The sequence below is a fragment of the Haliotis asinina genome, chromosome 11 (genome assembly GCF_037392515.1).
Source record: "Haliotis asinina isolate JCU_RB_2024 chromosome 11, JCU_Hal_asi_v2, whole genome shotgun sequence".
Classification (NCBI taxonomy): Eukaryota; Metazoa; Mollusca; class Gastropoda; order Lepetellida; family Haliotidae; genus Haliotis; species Haliotis asinina.
The window spans coordinates 52365428-52384876 of NC_090290.1; the positions used below are offsets into that span (position 1 = coordinate 52365428).

General features: G+C 41.0%; 1 protein-coding gene across 1 annotated transcript in view; it reads right to left on the reverse strand.

Moving 5' to 3' along the window:
- Positions 1-19449, reverse strand: part of LOC137255526 (plexin domain-containing protein 2-like) — a 38889-nt gene that overhangs the window by 18315 nt on the left and 1125 nt on the right. Inside the window, exons 2-12 of the mRNA XM_067792958.1 lie at positions 17480-17679; positions 13690-13890; positions 12810-12926; positions 12069-12138; positions 11445-11567; positions 8047-8100; positions 6510-6574; positions 5696-5792; positions 4890-4985; positions 3882-4033; positions 1869-1883 (exon numbers count right to left, since the gene is read on the reverse strand). Of these exons, the coding sequence (XP_067649059.1) occupies positions 1869-1883; positions 3882-4033; positions 4890-4985; positions 5696-5792; positions 6510-6574; positions 8047-8100; positions 11445-11567; positions 12069-12138; positions 12810-12926; positions 13690-13890; positions 17480-17679 (1190 nt within the window). The remainder of the gene's footprint in view (positions 1-1868; positions 1884-3881; positions 4034-4889; positions 4986-5695; positions 5793-6509; positions 6575-8046; positions 8101-11444; positions 11568-12068; positions 12139-12809; positions 12927-13689; positions 13891-17479; positions 17680-19449) is intronic.

The following is a 19449-nucleotide window of genomic DNA, read 5'->3' on the forward strand; positions in this document are numbered from 1 at the left end:
GATGAACGGACAGACAGACACGGCGTTGACTATATCCCCCCGCATTACATGCCAGGGGGATAAAAATATTTAGAGTGAACGTTTGGCAGAATCATTTTTATCCTACCATCCAACATGGAATATAGGGGTGTACTACTGAACAAGCGAATCAAACATCCCACGTGGAATATAGGTGAGAGTTACAGAACTGGCGAATCAAACAGTTGTCACTCTGCCATCTCATACTCCGATGGGTGCCAATGTCTGACAGCTTGTCTCTGGAGAGTTTGTACATCTTTAGCTCTGTCCCACAACGAAGCACCAGCAGTATATTTGGAACATGGTTTGATACGATGGTAGTCAGAATTTGATATTTGAGCATCTGACAGACAACCGGTTGCATTCTCCACAGGGAGTGTTCTGTACTAGTTGACTGGGGATAATACATCAGTACTTTGAACGTGCAATGTGCATGGATAAACGAGCAAAATAAAAGTAAGATTCTTATCAATATTATCATATTTTCTTGGCTTGAACCAATGACAATGATCTGTCAGTATGACTTGCACATCACCTGGCCAAGACTTCAAGACAAGAAGGCATTGCTGACTTTGTGTGCCTAACACTACCGTGTGGGTTTCATTTCTGGAACACACTTAATCCCCAAAAGGATTAGAATCTGTACTTTACCCAGGAAGAAGTTTCCAGTTAGTCAATTTTTGAGAAAATCCCATTTTTGTCCCAAAGTAAGATGACTCTCTTATGAATACAATGCCACATGAGGTAGTGAGTGAGCAAGTTTGTTTTACACTGGTTTTAACAATTATACGATGATGTGTCATCTCAGTGTGTGGGAAACATGATCACTGTCCGAGACATTTATAACCCACAAGCACAGATTTGGTTCTGGCAAACCTTGAAACGTAACTGGGTTTTAGATGGATCATGACCTCTTCATTGGACACTTGTACTGATGTACACAGAGCAACAATTCTTCAGGGAATATTTCCAGGAATAAGGCAATAAAGTTCACTGGCTCTGAGGACAATGCTTGCTTTGGGCAGGTAAGGGTAAGATTATAATAATTAATTATAGGGTAAGATTCAGCATGGAGATTGTTAGAGAAAGAGGGGGATAATTTACGTGTACACATGGAGTAAAGACTGCTACTTATACATCTGTGATTGTTTGTAAAAATATATAATGATATATTGTTCTGGACGTGCTATCACAATCAAATCGATTCATAAGTAATAGAGTATAAACAGCAAATTATCTGATGCATCTCACATTGATGAAAATATTTCCCTCTTTGAGTGAAGTTGTGTTAACTTAACTTGGCAAATTCTAAAGCAACTTTCCAAAAGACATCAATACTATGCACGTAATCTTCGAACCTGCACCCATTAATGAAGAACTGAATAATGACCCAAACAAAACAGCAGTAGTCTAAAATGAAAGCAAAAAAAAGTAATGAAAACGAATTGAAACATTGCATTAAATAAAGTGTGCACTATGTACACAAACTAGCCTGACCATTTCTCTCACTGGTAATCGCCTTGATGAAAATTCGTTCATTCAAACTATAAATTATAGCAGAATTTGGACTTCAATTTACTCTACAAATGGTACGAAGTATCATGAAAGCTGCTGCACAATACTTCACTAATTTCATAGCCTTGTTTCTATATTAAACACAGGCATCACACAGGATGCAATGTGATATAGTCATCATGCTCCAGTACTGTCTCTTCTACAAGTCCTTACCAATGAGAGAATGGTTTGGTTCTTATGTCCACAAGACATGGAAGTCCCCATGTCTCTAACGAAACTGAATATACTGTCACAGACATCAACACTACATGCATGCTGGGATTGGTTAAACATACCCGAGACTGGGAAAACTGCAATGGAGCAATAAGAGAATGACAATTGGAAAATGATTAGTTGCCCAAACATAAGGCCCTTTCTTTTCTGTTCAGAAATTTATAAAAAAAAAGGAGAAGAAGAAGAAAAAAGATGTTGGCTCGGTTGGTTTTTAAGCCTCACTCAACAATATTGCAGCTACATGGTGGCATTCTGTAAATAATCACATCTGGTACAGACAAACCGATGATCAACAGTATAAGCATCAATCTATGCAAATGGCATACGATGACATGTATCAACCAAGTCAGTGAGCATGACTGTCCAATCCTGTTAGTCACCTCTTCCGACAAGCAATGGTTGTTGAAAATCAAATGTACCCAGTTGGGATTGGACATGACAGGTGCTTGGCTTGTCTACCGGTAACTACCCCTCCATGTCAAAACTGCATTGTCAAGAATTCATTGCGGAAACACTTCCTTCCAGTAACAGGTTACCATGGCAATGGTGATCAACTTCTTGTCAAGATTCTAGTAATTCAGTTTGTTTCCATTACCAAAGTTTGTGGTCAGTACTGATATTATATACGCTTACATGGAGTTGGTCTCCTCTAACTCGAATACATTTACTAGAGGCATGATCTGAAACCTACCAGTATTTAAATCTGTTGACCTATGCAGGACCATTCCTCAAAGAGACCCTACCTCTATTGATGTCAAGTATCTGGACTGGGTCAGAGGGTTTGTTGTGAGCGAGTGAGTGAGTACAGCTTTACACTGCTATTAGCAACATCATGGCGAGGGGGACACCAGAAATGGACTTCACACATTGTACCCATGTGGGGTTTTGAACCAGGGTCTTCCGCATGATGACCAAACGCTTTAACCACTAGGCTACTCCACTGTGCCTTTTAGTGACAAGAATGTTAGTGAAAGTAAAGAAGTTACATTGTTTTGTGGTATAATGTTGCAAGGATATACTGAAAGCGAGTTATCTCACAGAAGGGCTAGGTTGTCATGCAGACATGTTAACAAGTTCGACAAATACGGTGGCCTGTGAAACAATGCCAGTAAAACATAGCAAGAGCAATTCGGTCATTTGATAAGTAAAAAGACTGAAATCCATATACTGACAGAATGGACAAAATATTCATGACAATGATTTTGAAAAAATTCTGAAATGCTTGCAATTTGCAAGTCTACTGTCATCAAATCAAGCCACAAAAGTCATCATGGTAAAATACATGTAACTTAGAGCCACATGATATTGTCTGCAAGTACTCCAGTCTGGCAGACCACCCTAAGATTGTTACAGTTGGGGAGAAGCGGGGCAGCAAAGAAGAAGAAGAAGAAGAAGAAGAAGAAGAAGAAGAAGAAGAAGAAGAAGGGGAAGGGTGAGTGAGTGAGTTTAGTTTTACGCCGCACTTAGCAATATTACAGCTATATGGCGGCGGTCTGTAAATAATCGAGTCTGGACCAGACAATCCAGTGATCAACAACATGAGCATCGATCTGCGCAATTGGGAACCAATGACATGTGTCAACCAAGTCAGCGAGCCTGACCACTCGATCCCGTTAGTCGCCTCTTACGACAAGCATAGTCGCCTTTTGTGGCAAGCATGGGTTGCTGAAGGCCTATTCTTCCCCGGGACCGTCACGGGTCAGAAGGGGAAGGGAGAGAGAAAGGGAGAGAGAGAAGGGGACAAACGGAAAGGGGAAGAGGAAGGAAGAAGTTGGAGGGATCAGGGATCAGGAAAGTGGAGGTGTAGACAAAGAGGAGAGGAGAGAAAAGACAAACACCTGATAAATGGGGAATCAAACCCCTCCCTTCGGTGTGTGTGGCAGCTGGAATCACTGACGTACCAGTTCATGTGGTGTTTAAAAAAAGTGGACAGTTAGCCCTACAGGAAGTACACTGCACTTCTCCACTCACTGTAGACTTGGGTTTTGTGAATGTGAGTGTGTCTAAGTCCTGAACAATATTTTCACAGTACTGATAAAACAAGGTGTTCCTGTAGGGGTGCATTTAGTTCCTACCAGCTTGGAGCATCCGCTGTTGAGCCACTCTGCACGGTGCCAGTCTATTCCGTCTGAACAACGTCCCAGCGAACTACACCACTTGCAGTTAAATTTCATTCGTTCCGAGTCGGGATTCACACACTTCCTGCAGTCCGAGATAATGTTGCATGCTGGAACATTCATTAGAATATTGCTTAGCAATAAAAAAGAGGCTGCAGGCATTGTGTGTAAGCTATGCTGATTGTGCATTTTGTTCCTTCTGTTATGATTAAGTACTTGGGTCCAGTTTTATTCAGCAGTCGTAGCGCCACAACTGTCGTAAATCTATATAAAAAGTATTGGAGTTACAATCACCTTAGCGCCATGATCACTTTGTGAAATGATCCCCTGGTCCCATTACTGCGTACAGTGGGATCTATTCCCGAGGTGAGGTGACGTTGCACTTAATATCTCATTCAAACATGCATGACATGCACACATAGACATGACTGGCTGCTTATTGTACTTAGTAAAAAGAGAATAGGGGATTCATTCTTGAAGAAACAAGACCACATGAAGTTACCCAGACAGGATACCCTAATATCTTCACGAGTCAAGTATTAAAAGGTACTGAGGATCTATTCAGCCCTGTTATCCCCGTAGATCAAGCAGTAAGGAGAATTATGGACCTATTCTACCTTGTTTATTCCCCAGGTAAAGTAGCAAGGAGTGTTACGGACCTAATTTGCCCTGCTACCCCCCGTCTAGCAGTAAGGAGTACTATGGACCTATTCTCTTCTGTTATCCCCACAGGTCAAGGAGCAAGAAGTATTTGGGACCTATGTGGCATTAATTTCTCCACTGGTCGAGTAACAAGGGGAGAGAGAGGAGAGAGACAGAGGAGGAGGAGGTTATTGGCTATTCTTCCATGTTTTCCCCCACTGGTCGAGTAACAAGAAGTCTCAGGGACCTATTCTGCCCTGGAGTTCTGTGGACACGGGACCATATACTGGGCCTTGTATGTACTGGAGTGAAACAGGTAGTTACTTGGCAGTGGCTTTATGATGATCACTGTTCCCTGCTCCACCTGGTCTGGGTGGAAGGACACACGGTGATACTCGAAGATTGTTCTACGCCGTATACCTGAAACACAAATATTGACATTTTATCTCTGTGAAACAAGTACATTGCTACCATGCCATACAAACAAAACAACAGAAAAGATCACAAGCAGAAACGGGATATTGAATTAAAAAATACTGTAAAGCTATCTTTCCTTTCTAATGAATTGAGCACAGACAAATGATTATATCCAATGCTTTTGACATCATTCTTGGGTTCACAATTATCAGATCCTGGCACTGTAAAGGGAGGCAACAGTGGTACTGAAGACGTGTGCCCCAAGACCATTAGTAAATAGTTAACTTGAACAGTATTTCTGTCAGATCACCCTGTGCCAGCTCCTAAAGACCAAAGACTAGATATTCGAAGCTCTAAGACAGTTGTAAGGCAATACTAATGTATGGGACTTACGACTATCTTAGCGCTAACAGAGCTTCGAAAATCCCAGGCCCCAATTTCTCAAAACAAACTTAAATGTGAGTTTTGACATAAGTTAGAGTTTTCACTCAAATTTGAGAAAATACATTTCCCAGAATGTATTGGAATTGATATTAAACTAAAAAATAGTAGACAGTTTGAGTTTTGTGAATATATTGCTTAAGATGTTTGGTCCTTTCTATTTTAAATTTGCAGCAGAATTCATGGTGGTATTTCACTAATGGCATATGGTTAAGATAAGTCAGTGATAAGCACCTAAACACCACACAAAACAGAAATTGATGTCCTCTCACCCTGTGCTTTGAGGTAGGAGTCAATATAAAAGGCATCAGACAGACCGATCTTCACTGGGTGGTTCTGACTGGATATAGCAGACAGTCTTATTGGTAACTATAACAAAGAAAACATATCATCACACAGGGAGGTGCAGTAAACAGCATAATAACCAACTTAACTATATCTACTGAAAATTCTCATTGGATAATTAGCCTGGCATCAGCCAACCATGTTTTGTCTTATTTCAGCAGTCGAAGTTGCCTGAGTTTGAGTCAAATTTATGTTCTGGTTGTGTGGAAATAATAGAAAGACAAATTCAAATATCAAATCAAAACAGAGGTAATGGTTATTGAAAATCAAAACTAAGTGGTGTCAGATTGATTTTTGATGAATCAAACTGAATCACTGCAGCCTTAGTTAACAATACTTTTAATATTTGTTTGCATAATAATACAGAACATAATATTCCCTTTTTATCATGGAGACATTCGGAAATGGCAAACCAGCCATTGATGTTGTCATCAAACACAATTCTGGGATAAGATGACATGCATCTTACAGTATTACAAAGAGATGAGAGCTCAAAGCCTTTAGCTTTCACTCACAACAAAACATCCACATTTACTTTTGTTTACAACTATAACATATCCCGAACCCTTGTAGAGATCCTTGCTCCCGCTCCTAATACTCAGACTGGTTTAACTTAATATTGCAAACTTAAAATGTAACACAAAAGAATAATCTTTAACAGAATGCATAAAGGAGCCAATTCAGTGATTTTGTGTGAAGTAACAAGATATTTTACGAGAGCTTCAATCAATCTGTGCTCACATGTTTGTAGAGAAACTTTATAGTGCCATCTGCATGAAGCTGAACCTGGAAGTCGAAGGTTCCAGCTGGAACAGAAATATAGTCATATTGTAGCTAACAGCCACACCACTGTGTCAGAAATATGGTCATATAGTAGTCAACAGCCACACCACAGTATCAGAAATATAGTCATAATGTAGCCAATAGTCACACCACTGTATCAGAAAAATAGTCATATTGTAGCCAACAGTCACACCACTGTATCCAAGAAACATACAACTGTAGCCAACAGTCAAACCATTAATTTAAGCCAACAGTCACACCATTTAAGCCAACAGTCACACCATTTAAGCCAACAGTCACAGCATGGTACCCAAGAAACATACAACTGTAGCCAACAGTCACACCACTGTAGCCAACAGTCACACCTCTGTAGCCAACAGTCACAACATTGCAGCCAACAGTCACACCACTGAAGTCAACAGTCACACCAATGTAGCCAACAGTCACACAGTTGTAGCCAACAGTCACACAGTTGTAGCCAACAGTCAACAGTCACACCACTGAAGTCAACAGCCACACCAATGTAACCAAGAAACACACAACTGTAGCCAACAGTCACACCACTTAAGCCAATAATCACCCCACTGTAGCTAACAAACATACAACTGTAGCCAACAGTCACATCATTTAAGCCAACACACACACTACTAGATGCAACAGTAACACCACTGTAGCCAACAGTCATGCCACTGCAACCAACAGTCACACTGAAGTCAAAAGTCACACCAATGTAGCCAACAGTCACACCATTTAAGCTAACAGTCACATCAATGTAGCCAACAATGACAATACTGTGGTTCAGGAAATATATCAGTTATACATTCCACTGGCTTTTAGGAGTGTATAACATATGAACATAATTAAACGAATTTCAAGGGAATGTTTACTGAGAAAATATTTGCTCTTAGCGAGCATATTTTACAAGAGCTAATTGATTCAGTAATCTTGGCAAACAGATTAAAACAGTGCTCATTTAAACAACAGTTTGCCACACTCAAATGTTCTTCGAGTGAGTGAATGTGTGACTTTAACTTTGTCTGGATCATTGATCAAGTTTAGTTTTTGTAGCTTTCAGCAATATTCCACATGGGGAATCGGGCCTGGTCTTTACCATGACGAATGAGTGCTTTAACCACTAAGCTCTCCAGCTGCCCCATGTCATACAATCAAGTGACTGATGTTATGAGCAGTGATCTATGCTGTAGTGGTGCAATGCCAATCAACAGTCTCACCACCCAATCCATTTAATCACCCATTAAATCAACATGACTCATGGGGACTTACTCAGCAAGATAACTTGGATACTTGGATGAAAATGTTATAAGATATATGGTTTTACACTCCTTTTCAGTGTAGTGCAAAGACGTCATGGACGTGACAGAAATTGGCTTTATACATTGTACCCATGTGTGGAGTCGAATGCAAAATGAACGAGCTAATGCTATAACTGCAAGGTTACTCCACTTCTCCCAGAAGTAACTGAATAAGGTCTTACTCTCGTTTTGATCCTTCAGCACTACATTTTTCCACTGAACTGCAAACCTGTCACCTGAAATACAAAATATTAAACATCACCATCATTACGTTCAGAGTGCGCGAGTGAGTGAGTTTTTTACACTGCACTCAGCAATATTCCAGCTATATGGCAGCAGTCTGTAAATAATCGAGTCTGGACCAGACAATCCAGTGATCAACATGGCCATTGATCTGCACAATTGGGAACTGATGACATGTGTCAGCCAAGTCAGATCACCTGATCCCACTAGTCGCCTCTTACAACAAGCATTGTCGCCTTTTATGGCAAGCATGGGTTGCTGAAGGCCTATTCTACCCCAGGACCATCACAGGTCCATTACGTTCAGGAGGAGATACGCAGTCAGAATGTTCTCAGCATAATCTGTTAACAGTTATATACTTACACAGTCTCACAGAATTTATGTTCCAGTACCAAGACAGTTGTGTCCCATGCTATGTTCCTAATAGCTTCAGAACACGAACACTTTTACTACAGTTATTCTGTCATGGCAGGACACAGTGAGTGAGTGAGTGAGTGAGTGACTGAGGTTTAATGTCATCAACATTACTCCAGTTTTGTCACAGTGTATAAGTCAAATGTAGGAGGAACTAACCACCTGCATACTGATTTAACATTCAGATGATGCAAAAGAAAGAAATAGCCCTGATAGAGAATACAAATGTGTGCCTTTCAAGAACTTGCTGTACAATAATCACATATACACGACTGCTGACTAAGCATGGCTCAATTTCTTGTCTATCCACTGTACCACCATCATTGAACTGATCTGCTCTGATCATGAGTATCCTTCAGCATACAGGTTCCACATAAAATGAATCTTGACTCCAACATACTCTGATGTGTTCTCCTGAAACCCATGTGAGGATAATTTCAAAGAAAATGACAGTGTTCAGTGTGCCACATGCCAGATAAGGTCACAGCAGCCATTTGTCTGGAAGTTACCGTCAGCTGTATTGGGTGCTTGGGTGCATGGTTCATCTCACAGAGTTCAAGTATGTAATGCCCATGTCTGATCAATGAATGTTACGGAAGATTCATGTGCACAAGCTGAAAGTTCAACCAAGGCACTTAGGAAATGCTGTTTTACCGTTGGTTTTGATATATTGTTCTTGTGTATTTTTGTTTCAAACGTACAAATTTATTACTATATTTTAAGCTTTCAAAGAGTCAAGATTGTTGGGTTTTTTTGGATGTAATTGTCTAGCTTATCACAGCACTGCATAAATATTTGACATGCAAATGTTGTTGATAATGTAAGGAATAAAACACAATCAGTTACAATTCTCTCATCTGGTACAGACAGAATCTCTCCTGGATCCTCACAGCGAGATTAACATGAGATATTGGAGACCACCCTGACTGAATCCCAACAGGGAGACAAGGATGAGGTACTATGGACTTGTCCTGACTGAATCCCAACAGGGAGACAAGCATGAGGTACTGGAGACCTGTCCTGGCTGAATCCCAACAGGGAGACAGGAATGAGGTACTGGAGACCTGTCCTGGCTGAATCCCAACAGGGAGACAAGCATGAGGTACTGGGGGGCCTGTCCTGACTGAATCCCAACAGGGAGACAAGCATTAGGTACTGGAGACCTGTCCTGGCTGAATCCCAACAGGGAGACAAGCATGAGGTACTGGAGACCTGTCCTGGCTGAATCCCAACAGGGAGACAGGCATTAGGTACTGGGGGGCCTGTCCTGACTGAATCCCAACAGGGAGACAAGCATGAGGTACTGGGGACTTGTCCAAACTGAATCCCCACAGTAAGACATGATTGCCATCAGCATGGAGACCAGAACGTCAACAATACACTGTTACACATACGTCATTCAAATATTCTGGCAAACATCTCAAGAACTTGTGCAAAGAAAATCTTCCTTTGAAAGCATTACGCTGTGAAACGCTTTCAACATTTGTTCTTTCAACTGACATGAAACATTTTCCATGAAATGATAGGATGTAACATGATCTGAATATCTGAATATTAGCGGAGAACCTCAACATGGATGCACACATCTAACACAGATTATTCTATTTGAGTTTTACCTTCAAAACAAAGAGATCATATTCAGGGACAACATCTCAGCAGTAGGAGATGACACACAATTGGCTGAAAGAATGAGGAACTAAGAGAGCGAAATCAAACAAATGTCAGCTTTTCATGAAGAAAGGTTAATCTGAGTTGCCAACACCAATACCATATTCAATCGGATAAGCCTAAGGGACACAACTCTTTACATTAATGTGTATGTATCACTAAAAATAACCCGACATTTTTCTCTGCTATGTTTTGTTTTCCAGATGTTCATGAATATGTCTGTGTGTTAAAAGATATCATCATGCAAAGGACACCTCAGGAAAACAGGACACTGCAGGACACAAGGACACCTCAAGACAACAGGACAACAGGACATCTCAACAGGGCACTGCAGACACAAAAGGACGCCGTAGAACAGTAGCATCCAAAGTCCAGTCAATCATGCTCTCTCCACTATCTGGCCACACAAAGAAGGTAGCTTAAATGCCTTGAGCATCACACTGTTTCTGTCCAATATGAGCACAGGTCAATAATGAAGAGCCTGATAATTGGCATCACCCATACAATATAGGATACCCCTCCTAAATCTTGAGTAGGGAGATCCCAGTCATAGACGAGACTTTAGGAAGTCATTACCTCGTTCCCCACAAAAGCCATCTATTTCATTCTTACATCATATTGCCCAGAGTCTCTGGTCGCCGATGAGAAAATGATTGGGCTTTTGAAGGCCCTCAAATAGATACCAGGCTTAAAAAGATAGCATGGTTGAAGATTCAATTAGACCTGTGACCCTCTATAATACCTGGGTAGAAAATCAATTTCTATTATAAAAGTCATTTATTACCTTGAGTACAGTGCGGCTTCTGGATTATAATGAACCCTGCTTTAAGTGGCCTTATTATTCACGTACAGTGTAACTGCAGTGTGATTGCCTGAAGAACAGATCCTTAACTGGTGAGTTAGGGTCTGATCTCTGCTTAATGAAACAGTCAGGCATAGACCTGTATTGGTGGGTTAGTGCCTGAACCTGTATCGGTGATTTATGTCTGTACATTGCTTAATAAAACTGTCACGGCTGAACCTGTACCTGTACATAGCTTAATGCAACAATTAGGTCTGAACCTGTATTGGTCAAATTATGTCTGGATATTGCTCAATACAACTGTCAGATCTGAACCTGTACTGGTGAGTTTTTACCTGAACATTGCTCAATGCTACCGTCAGGTCTAAACCTGTACTGTTGAGTTGAGTCTGTATATTAACAAAAGTGTCAGATACACTGAATTCTTTCGGATTCAACATACACCCCACCTACCGAAGTCATCATAGTAGATGTCAGATGCCTCGCCGATCCTGGTGTCAAAATTGGCCATCAACGGGGCTATGTATTGTGTTGCGGTCAACCATTGGTGGAGGAAAGGACTGGCATAGATGAAACCTGTTGACAAAGCATGACATGAAGTCACGAAATCTAAGAGAGGAGCTGCATCAAACCATGCATACATTATCCTCTGTTTATCACACTGTTGTCCCATAGTCCCTATGTTGATATGATGTTATAACACGTGTGTGAAAAGGTATAACTATTTGGAGCATAAATATTATCTTATTATGACACCAGATAATGTTAAAATGTTCCACATTCCAATTCTTTTCCCAGTGGTGTCTAATAATGGATTTCGTAATTGAGTTTAGTAAGTATTTAACTTTCAGGACTTTTATTACGAACCATTTTACTTCACTGATTTGGAATATTTATCTGAAGCTAGAGTTAAACCAAAGAAGCTAAATTGAAGTATAATTCTTAAGCCCTTGTAGGGAACAAGGTAAAATACTTTCTTCTGTCAAATTCTTTTATTAGCCAGTATCCTGAAGAACAATGGAGACTGTGTCTGCATCTGCAGACAGGGTGTGACACACATGCTAAACCATCACCTACCTCCTGTTGCAACCGTGATGTTTGTCACATTGTGTCCATAGAAACGGAACTTAAAGGTGAGATTAATTGTCTGAAAGAGCAAGTCAATTTCATGAATCATAAAAACAACTGTCTCATCGTTTTATTAATTCGTGTTGGAGATTTAATCACATACAGAGTAACCTCATTTTGGGTTTGTTTAAGAGAGGCAGTGAGAGAGAAACAGAAAGAGACATATTCTGTGTGTGTGTGTGTGTGTGTGTGTGTGTGTGTGCGCGCGCGTGCGCGCGTGCGTGTCCATGTGTGTGTGTGTGAGTGACTGAGCAAACTGATTTTATGCCACATTTAGCAGTATTCCAGCTACTAGGCAGAAGGCTGTAAATAATCGAGTCTGGACCAGACAATCCAGCAATGAACAACATGAGCATCCATCTATTGGGATACAATGACTTGATAAACAAGTCAGTGAGGTTGACCACCCCATCCAGTAAACGTTAGCTGCCTCATACAATCATAGGTCACTGAAGATAAATTCTAACACGGACCTTCGTGGGGTCTCTTAGTCTTTAGAGGTGATTGAGCAGATCATGTTGTCTTGGCTTGATGACTTTGTTCAAACTGTACATCCTGATGTATTGTTATGTGACTGTGGCTGTTATTGTGTTCCAGTCCGTGATCCTACTGGCAGGAAGTGTGTAACAGCACTTCCTGTTTCTGTTATTCCTGTTTCAGCATAATGTCATATGGCCCTGCCGTACTCACCACAGCGGTCCTATGACTGGAGGACAGAGTCTTATGCCTCTTGGCATTGGTCAGGTCTATCCAGTTGCCGGTGAGGGCATCGGGGATGATGGAAGAAGAGTAGTACTGGTGGTTGTCCTGGAACAGATGACAAGACGTCACAACATGGCCCACAACTCATACCAAATCAGGTAAAGCTTATGAGTTTCAATCTTATAAAACATCTCAATGGGAAAAAAATATATCTGTAAATCTAGTTGTGTTTCCCTCCTGGTGTAGGTGTAGGTGTAGGTGTAGGTGCAGGTGCAGGTGCAGGTGTAGGTGCAGGTGCAGGTGTAGGTGTAGGTGTAGGTGTAGGTGTAGGTGTAGGTGTAGGAGTAGGTGTAGGTGTAGGAGTAGGTGTAGGTGTAGGTGTAGGTGCAGGTGTAGGAGTAGGTGTAGGTGCAGGTGCAGGTGCAGGTGTAGGTGTAGGTGTAGGTGTAGGTGTAGGAGTAGGTGTAGGTGTAGGAGTAGGTGTAGGAGTAGGTGTAGGTGCAGGTGTAGGTGCAGGTGCAGGTGCAGGTGTAGGAGTAGGTGTAGGTGTAGGTGTAGGAGTAGGTGTAGGTGTAGGTGCAGGTGTAGGTGTAGGTGTAGGTGTAGGAGTAGGTGTAGGAGTAGGTGCAGGTGTAGGTGCAGGTGTAGGTGTAGGTGTAGGTGTAGGAGTAGGTGTAGGTGTAGGTGTAGGAGTAGGTGTAGGAGTAGGTGTAGGTGCAGGTGCAGGTGCAGGTGTAGGTGTAGGTGTAGGTGTAGGTGAAGGTGTAGGTGTAGGTGTAGGAGTAGGTGTAGGAGTAGGTGAAGGAGTAGGTGTAGGAGTAGGTGTAGGTGCAGGTGTAGGTGCAGGTGTAGGTGATGCATATCTTACCTCCTGTCGGGCTGAGGTTATTGTGCTTCCAGTTACACCTGAGGTGGTCTCAATGATGCGTGGTGTTGTAGTGGGCTGTGCAGTTGTTGGTGTAGTTGTTGGAGAGGAAGTTGTGGGTGATGGAGCAGGTGTAGTTGGGGCAGGAGTACTCGGGGCAGGAGTAGTAGGAGCTGGTGTGGTCGGAGCAGGGGTTGATGGAACCTGAAATATAAATATCAAACATGAGATCTTTAACACACCAACAGAAATGGGCTCATTCTGTACTCAAGCGAGGAAACAAACCTGGGTAATCGGAATGGCAGGCGAACATTAACCATTTGGCTACCCCACTGCCCAAGGACAGAAAGGGCTTCATGTTTATGACAGACAGGAACAGATGCCTTTAGTATATGACTGACGAGATACATACTAGGCTTTTCTCCCGACAAGACACACATACTGGGCTCTTATCCCAATCATTTCGTAGATATTTATGGTATAATAGTAGCTTGAAAGTTCTGATCCTAACTATGAAGACCTATAGGGGTGAAACAGTTTACCACAGTATTAGCAGAACTGCGGTATTTTGTCTTCAGTTCAGGATACAGTTATGCAATTAAAAAATTGTTTTTTTGTGCTTTTGTAGCATTATTTTAATCTTTCCTAAAATGCCTAGAAATTGAATAATTTTGTCATAATCTGTGCGCTTCTATCTCTTCTTTTGAGCATGATGATTACATCTCACATACCAAACCATAGACCTTGTACCATGTGAGAGCGTACCATTTCATCCCTATAGGATTTAACTGTGATGCATGGAAATATCTTTCCACACAATCCCTTGTAAGTGTGGGCAAATGCTTGAGATCCTGGATCCCTCTGATGAAGTCTTCCTCCTTGTGAAGGTTCTCCACAGAAGAAACAGATTTATCACCATAATGCTGGCCAGGGCCTAGATCTTTTAAGCTCTCTTAGTGCTAAGATAGTCGTAAGTTAATGTTAATGTATGGCACTTATGACAATCATAGCCCTAAGAGAGCTTCGAAAATCTTGGCCAAGGCAATGTTTACTTCAGGACGAACTACATGGAGCAACAGGATCTGCTTCTGGGTGATGTATATTTTCATGTGAGATGATGGAGCACTTCTGTTCAGAATCAGAAGTCAGGAGTGCCGAGTGCTGAAATCATTCTCAGACCCATTTCATTCTTCACGCTTTCAATTCTCTGAGACTGCTGTGTATTGGCTATGAGATGTGCGGTGAGTTGTTGATAATCCATTATCATGCATTATATCAACTCTTTCCTTTGTGGTGGTGGTAGATAATAACACATAATCATGCCTTATATCAACTCTTTCGTTTGTGGTGGCGGTAGATAATAACACAGAATCATGCGTTATATAAACTCTTTCCTTTGTGGTGGTGGTAGATAATAACACAGAATCATGCCTTATATCAACTCTTTCGTTTGTGGTGGTGGTAGATAATAACACAGAATCATGCCTTATATCAACTCTTTCGTTTGTGGTGGCGGTAGATAATAACACAGAATCATGCGTTATATCAACTCTTTCGTTTGTGGTGGCGGTAGATAATAACACAGAATCATGCGTTATATCAACTCTTTCCTTTGTGGTGGCGGTAGATAATAACACATAAACAGAGTGATAGATTTGGAAACATGTAGATATTCATGCAGGAAGCTTTTTTGTACACACACAAGAGAGTGAATGAGTTGAGTTTATGTCACTATACTAACAGTATTCCATCTTGGCGTGTCAGGTTGATGGTAGAGGAAGCCTAAAGCCCCCAAGTGTGGGCTAGTGAGTGAGTGAGATTTAATGCTGCTTGTAACAGTATTCCATCTTGGCGTGTCAGGTTAATGGCAGAGGAGGCCAGGAATGACGTACGAAACAGTTCCCCATCACCTCGAGCATGGTGCTTACAAACTTGGACACATAACAGGGGCCAGCTGGGATTACAACCCACAATTATAACTCCCAGGTGGGCTCAAGGGACACAACCTGACTTGGGGGATTTAGGGGCTTTGACGGACTCACGTCCTTATGGATACAGTACAAGGTGAATGTAAACCAATGTACATACAACATGCATGCTTTCTCACCCTGACCTACAACATCAGCCTGATGAAGCAGCTTCTTACACCGAGAATGCTCATCCATCACACAACACTTCAGACTCTTACTTCTGAGGCCTTTGTACATTTTCCATATTTCTTTTCACAAAGACTTTTTAAGAAATTCTATTTTGATGCATTGAAGACAGTTGAGCATCCACATGGTAGATTTGTCCATCATAAAGGTTCATCTCAATCCATCAACTTACTCAAGAGAAAATGCAAGCCATCCTTTTTCACACTAACACTTTCAGTGACCTTATTAGATACTGAATATGAAGGATTGGAAGAGTCAGAAAACTCATAAGTTTTAGCCTTCTGCAGCAAGTGGATTCAGAGATGATTTGTGGCCATTAAGATGTCCAAACATGTGACCCCAAAAAGTCCTTTGTTTAGATATAACAAAATGAATACTGGGTAATGAATATGAATGTTTGGTAATTAAATTAGACCAGTCAGTAGTTGATGCATTATTACTACTAATAAATATTACTCACCTGTGGAAGATACTGCAGTGTTATATTTTTATGGCAACATTACACTAGTTTAATACTGCTAGACGCATGATGGCATAATGAATCACAGTTTTGACGTCACAATGCTAATGCCGCTGTCGCAATGGTGCTAGACTGATGAAAGTCCTCACACTGTAGGCAGTGTAGCAGCACTTTCCATTAATTTGTGTTGGGGAGTAATAAACAGAATACTAAACTCACTTCTGTGAAGTACCATTTTTATTAAACTCGAGAAAGATTTAGCATCAAACTCACTCTCGCTCATTTGATACTAAATCGTTAACTCGTTTAATAAAAGTGTTATTACACAGAATGTCGTTCACTATCCTCTCATACACATCATCACTGAAATAGAACGTATTCTATGACATGTTTTGATCATGTAGACAGTTAATGTATAATGACTGATGACTACTGTGCCATCCTAGAGTATGTTCCATATCTCACCTTGATAAATAACCAAATTCAAGGAACAATATACCTTTTCCAAAACTCTCTGAATACCAGAATAATTTCAGTCATGACAGAATAACAATGTTATTGTTTGGTTCTGAAAGAAAACACAACACTAATTAATTTTTTAAACTTTTTCACTTTTAGCAAAATGTGTCTGGGGGGTATGAATGTTTTATCCTTCACACTGCCACAAGGCCACTCTCAATATTGACCTTTGCAGAAACAAAAAAAGTTCTAAACTTAAACTTTTTCTATTTTCCAGATGCCCTGTAATTACTTATTAGAACATCTTGAAGAAATATTCAAGCAATACTCTTGTCACATAGAACGATGGACATAAGCTTCAATGCATTATCACCCATGTGGAGAATCATGCACAAGCCTTCAGCATAGCCTATGAATGAACACACGATCCACTTACCAATGAAATGAGTAAGTGAGTATAGTTTTCTGCCATACTAAGCAATATTCCAGCTATATGGCGGCAGTCTGTAAAACATCAAGTCTGGATCAGACGATAAAGTCATCATTACCATCAATCTATTTAAGTGGAATATGATAACATAAGTTAACCAAGTCAATGAGCATAACCTCGCGATCCCGTTAGTTGCCTCTTATAACAAGCATGGGTTCTTCATTGGTCGCGCATGAAGAGCAGGTATACTCAATAAACAGAAAACGGTAGGTGAAAGGAAGTATTTACATTTGTTGAGGTCGCTGTGACGGCGTCCGGAGCATTGGAATTACTCAACACAGTCGTTGTTGGCAGGGGTTCAGTAGATACATTGGCTGGTCCTCCCGAAACTGACGCCTGGCGTCGGTAGCGCTGATTGGCTTCATACTTTATCACAAACTGGTTGCTGACGGACGGATTGACATTCACATCATAAGACACATGGAACTCTGGAAGAGAAGAACATTCTTGTAGGATATGATAGTATCCAGGAACAAATATTGAGGCGAGTATTGAGTAAAACAAAGAAACAGTAATACATAACACTTAGTCCTATTAGTGAGTGAGTGAGGGAGTGAGCGAGCGAGCCTCTTTTCAGCCATATTCCAAAAATACATCGAGGGACACCAGAAATGGTCTTCACACACTGTACCCATGTAGGGAATCGAACCTGGAACACTGACGTGATGAGCAAACACTTTAACCACTATGTTATCCAACCACTCTACCCGACCACCTAAGGGATAATAAGAACTGACTGGGAGTATTGCATGTATGTTTGAAACAGTGTATGAAATAGCGCCTGCCTGGTGGCCCGCTGCTTGCTAGTTACATGGCAGGCTTACAACTGTATTTTATAGCCGACCCCTGTGCGCCAATTTCCAGGGATATATGTTTAACCACGTCATTGACTACGGGAAATATTTCGAAAAAAATTTACAATTGTGGTAACTAGATGATGTCGGTACAGTTCATGATCAATCGAACTGTAACGTCCCCAGATCAACCTACATGATCTAACACTAAATGTGACTGGTCTTGAGAATGTTTTCAGCCAATGAATGATGTCGTTCTTTTATGATGGCAGTGACACTAAATGAATTAACAGTGACCTCCAAGGCATGGTTTTATCAAATTTGCTTTTGCACATGTTTCAGTTTACATCACTACAAGAAATTCATTGATTACTCTCTTTTAACATTATTTCTCAATTTCCTGCATTTAATATGGGGCTAGTTATATGTTAACATGGCCGGCAACATTTGTTAGTTATCAGCCCTGTGGGCTTCGTGTGTTTTTGTAGGAGTTTCATACACTGTTTAAAGTTAACCCTGGTTTTGTGACAGGTGCTCCAATACTTTTTGTCACCAGGCTTTTTGACGGCCCTCAGGCATAGATGGTTTGAGTTAATAGCAGCATGCCTTGTACACAGGAAAATAACATGAGACACACGATGAAACATTGAGCAGTGTCAAGACAGTACATAGTTACCATCCATGAGTAAAAATCTCTCTTGCAACGGACAATACCCACTCGTGACTGTGAGACTATTATCTTTGATAACACACCAGTTACTACCCTCTTGCTTTAACTATTTCCCGAAAGAAATTGTCCTTAAACAAATAGTCCTAGAAAAAACAAACTTGGAAAGAGAAACCATCAAAAGAAATTCAGCGCTTCAGGAAAACTAGACATTTGTAACGCATCATTTGCATCATTTCCTGTCTGAAAACCATAGTTAACACGAACAAGAAATGCCTCCAGTGGAACTTGTTCCAATCCCTGCATTAGTGGTGACACTTTGTCCCGTAATGCATGCTACAGCTCCATTGACTCTAGTCGTGAGGTGCTGACCCACAATGCAGCACAGGAAGTGGAATGTTTGCCACACTGAGACAACCATTGCCCCAAGATGTCGGAAAATTACCGCTACGCAGATAGAGCCCATCGGTTATTGGAACAAATCGGACTGTGAAAATAGTAGCAGCATTGCTAATTGGCCACCACCACAGTCATTTTAAGGAGAGTGGATTCTCGTTCAGTAATGGCAACTGAAAGCAATATATAGATTGTTAATTGCTCAAAGACAAGTTAACCATGTACATTTAAATACAGATCTGGTCTCGATAACTACTTACACTGAAGAAGTTCCCCATTGAATAAAGGAAGATAAGACATGCTTCACACGGTAGTATCTGTGTCACTAACATTTCAGTCAC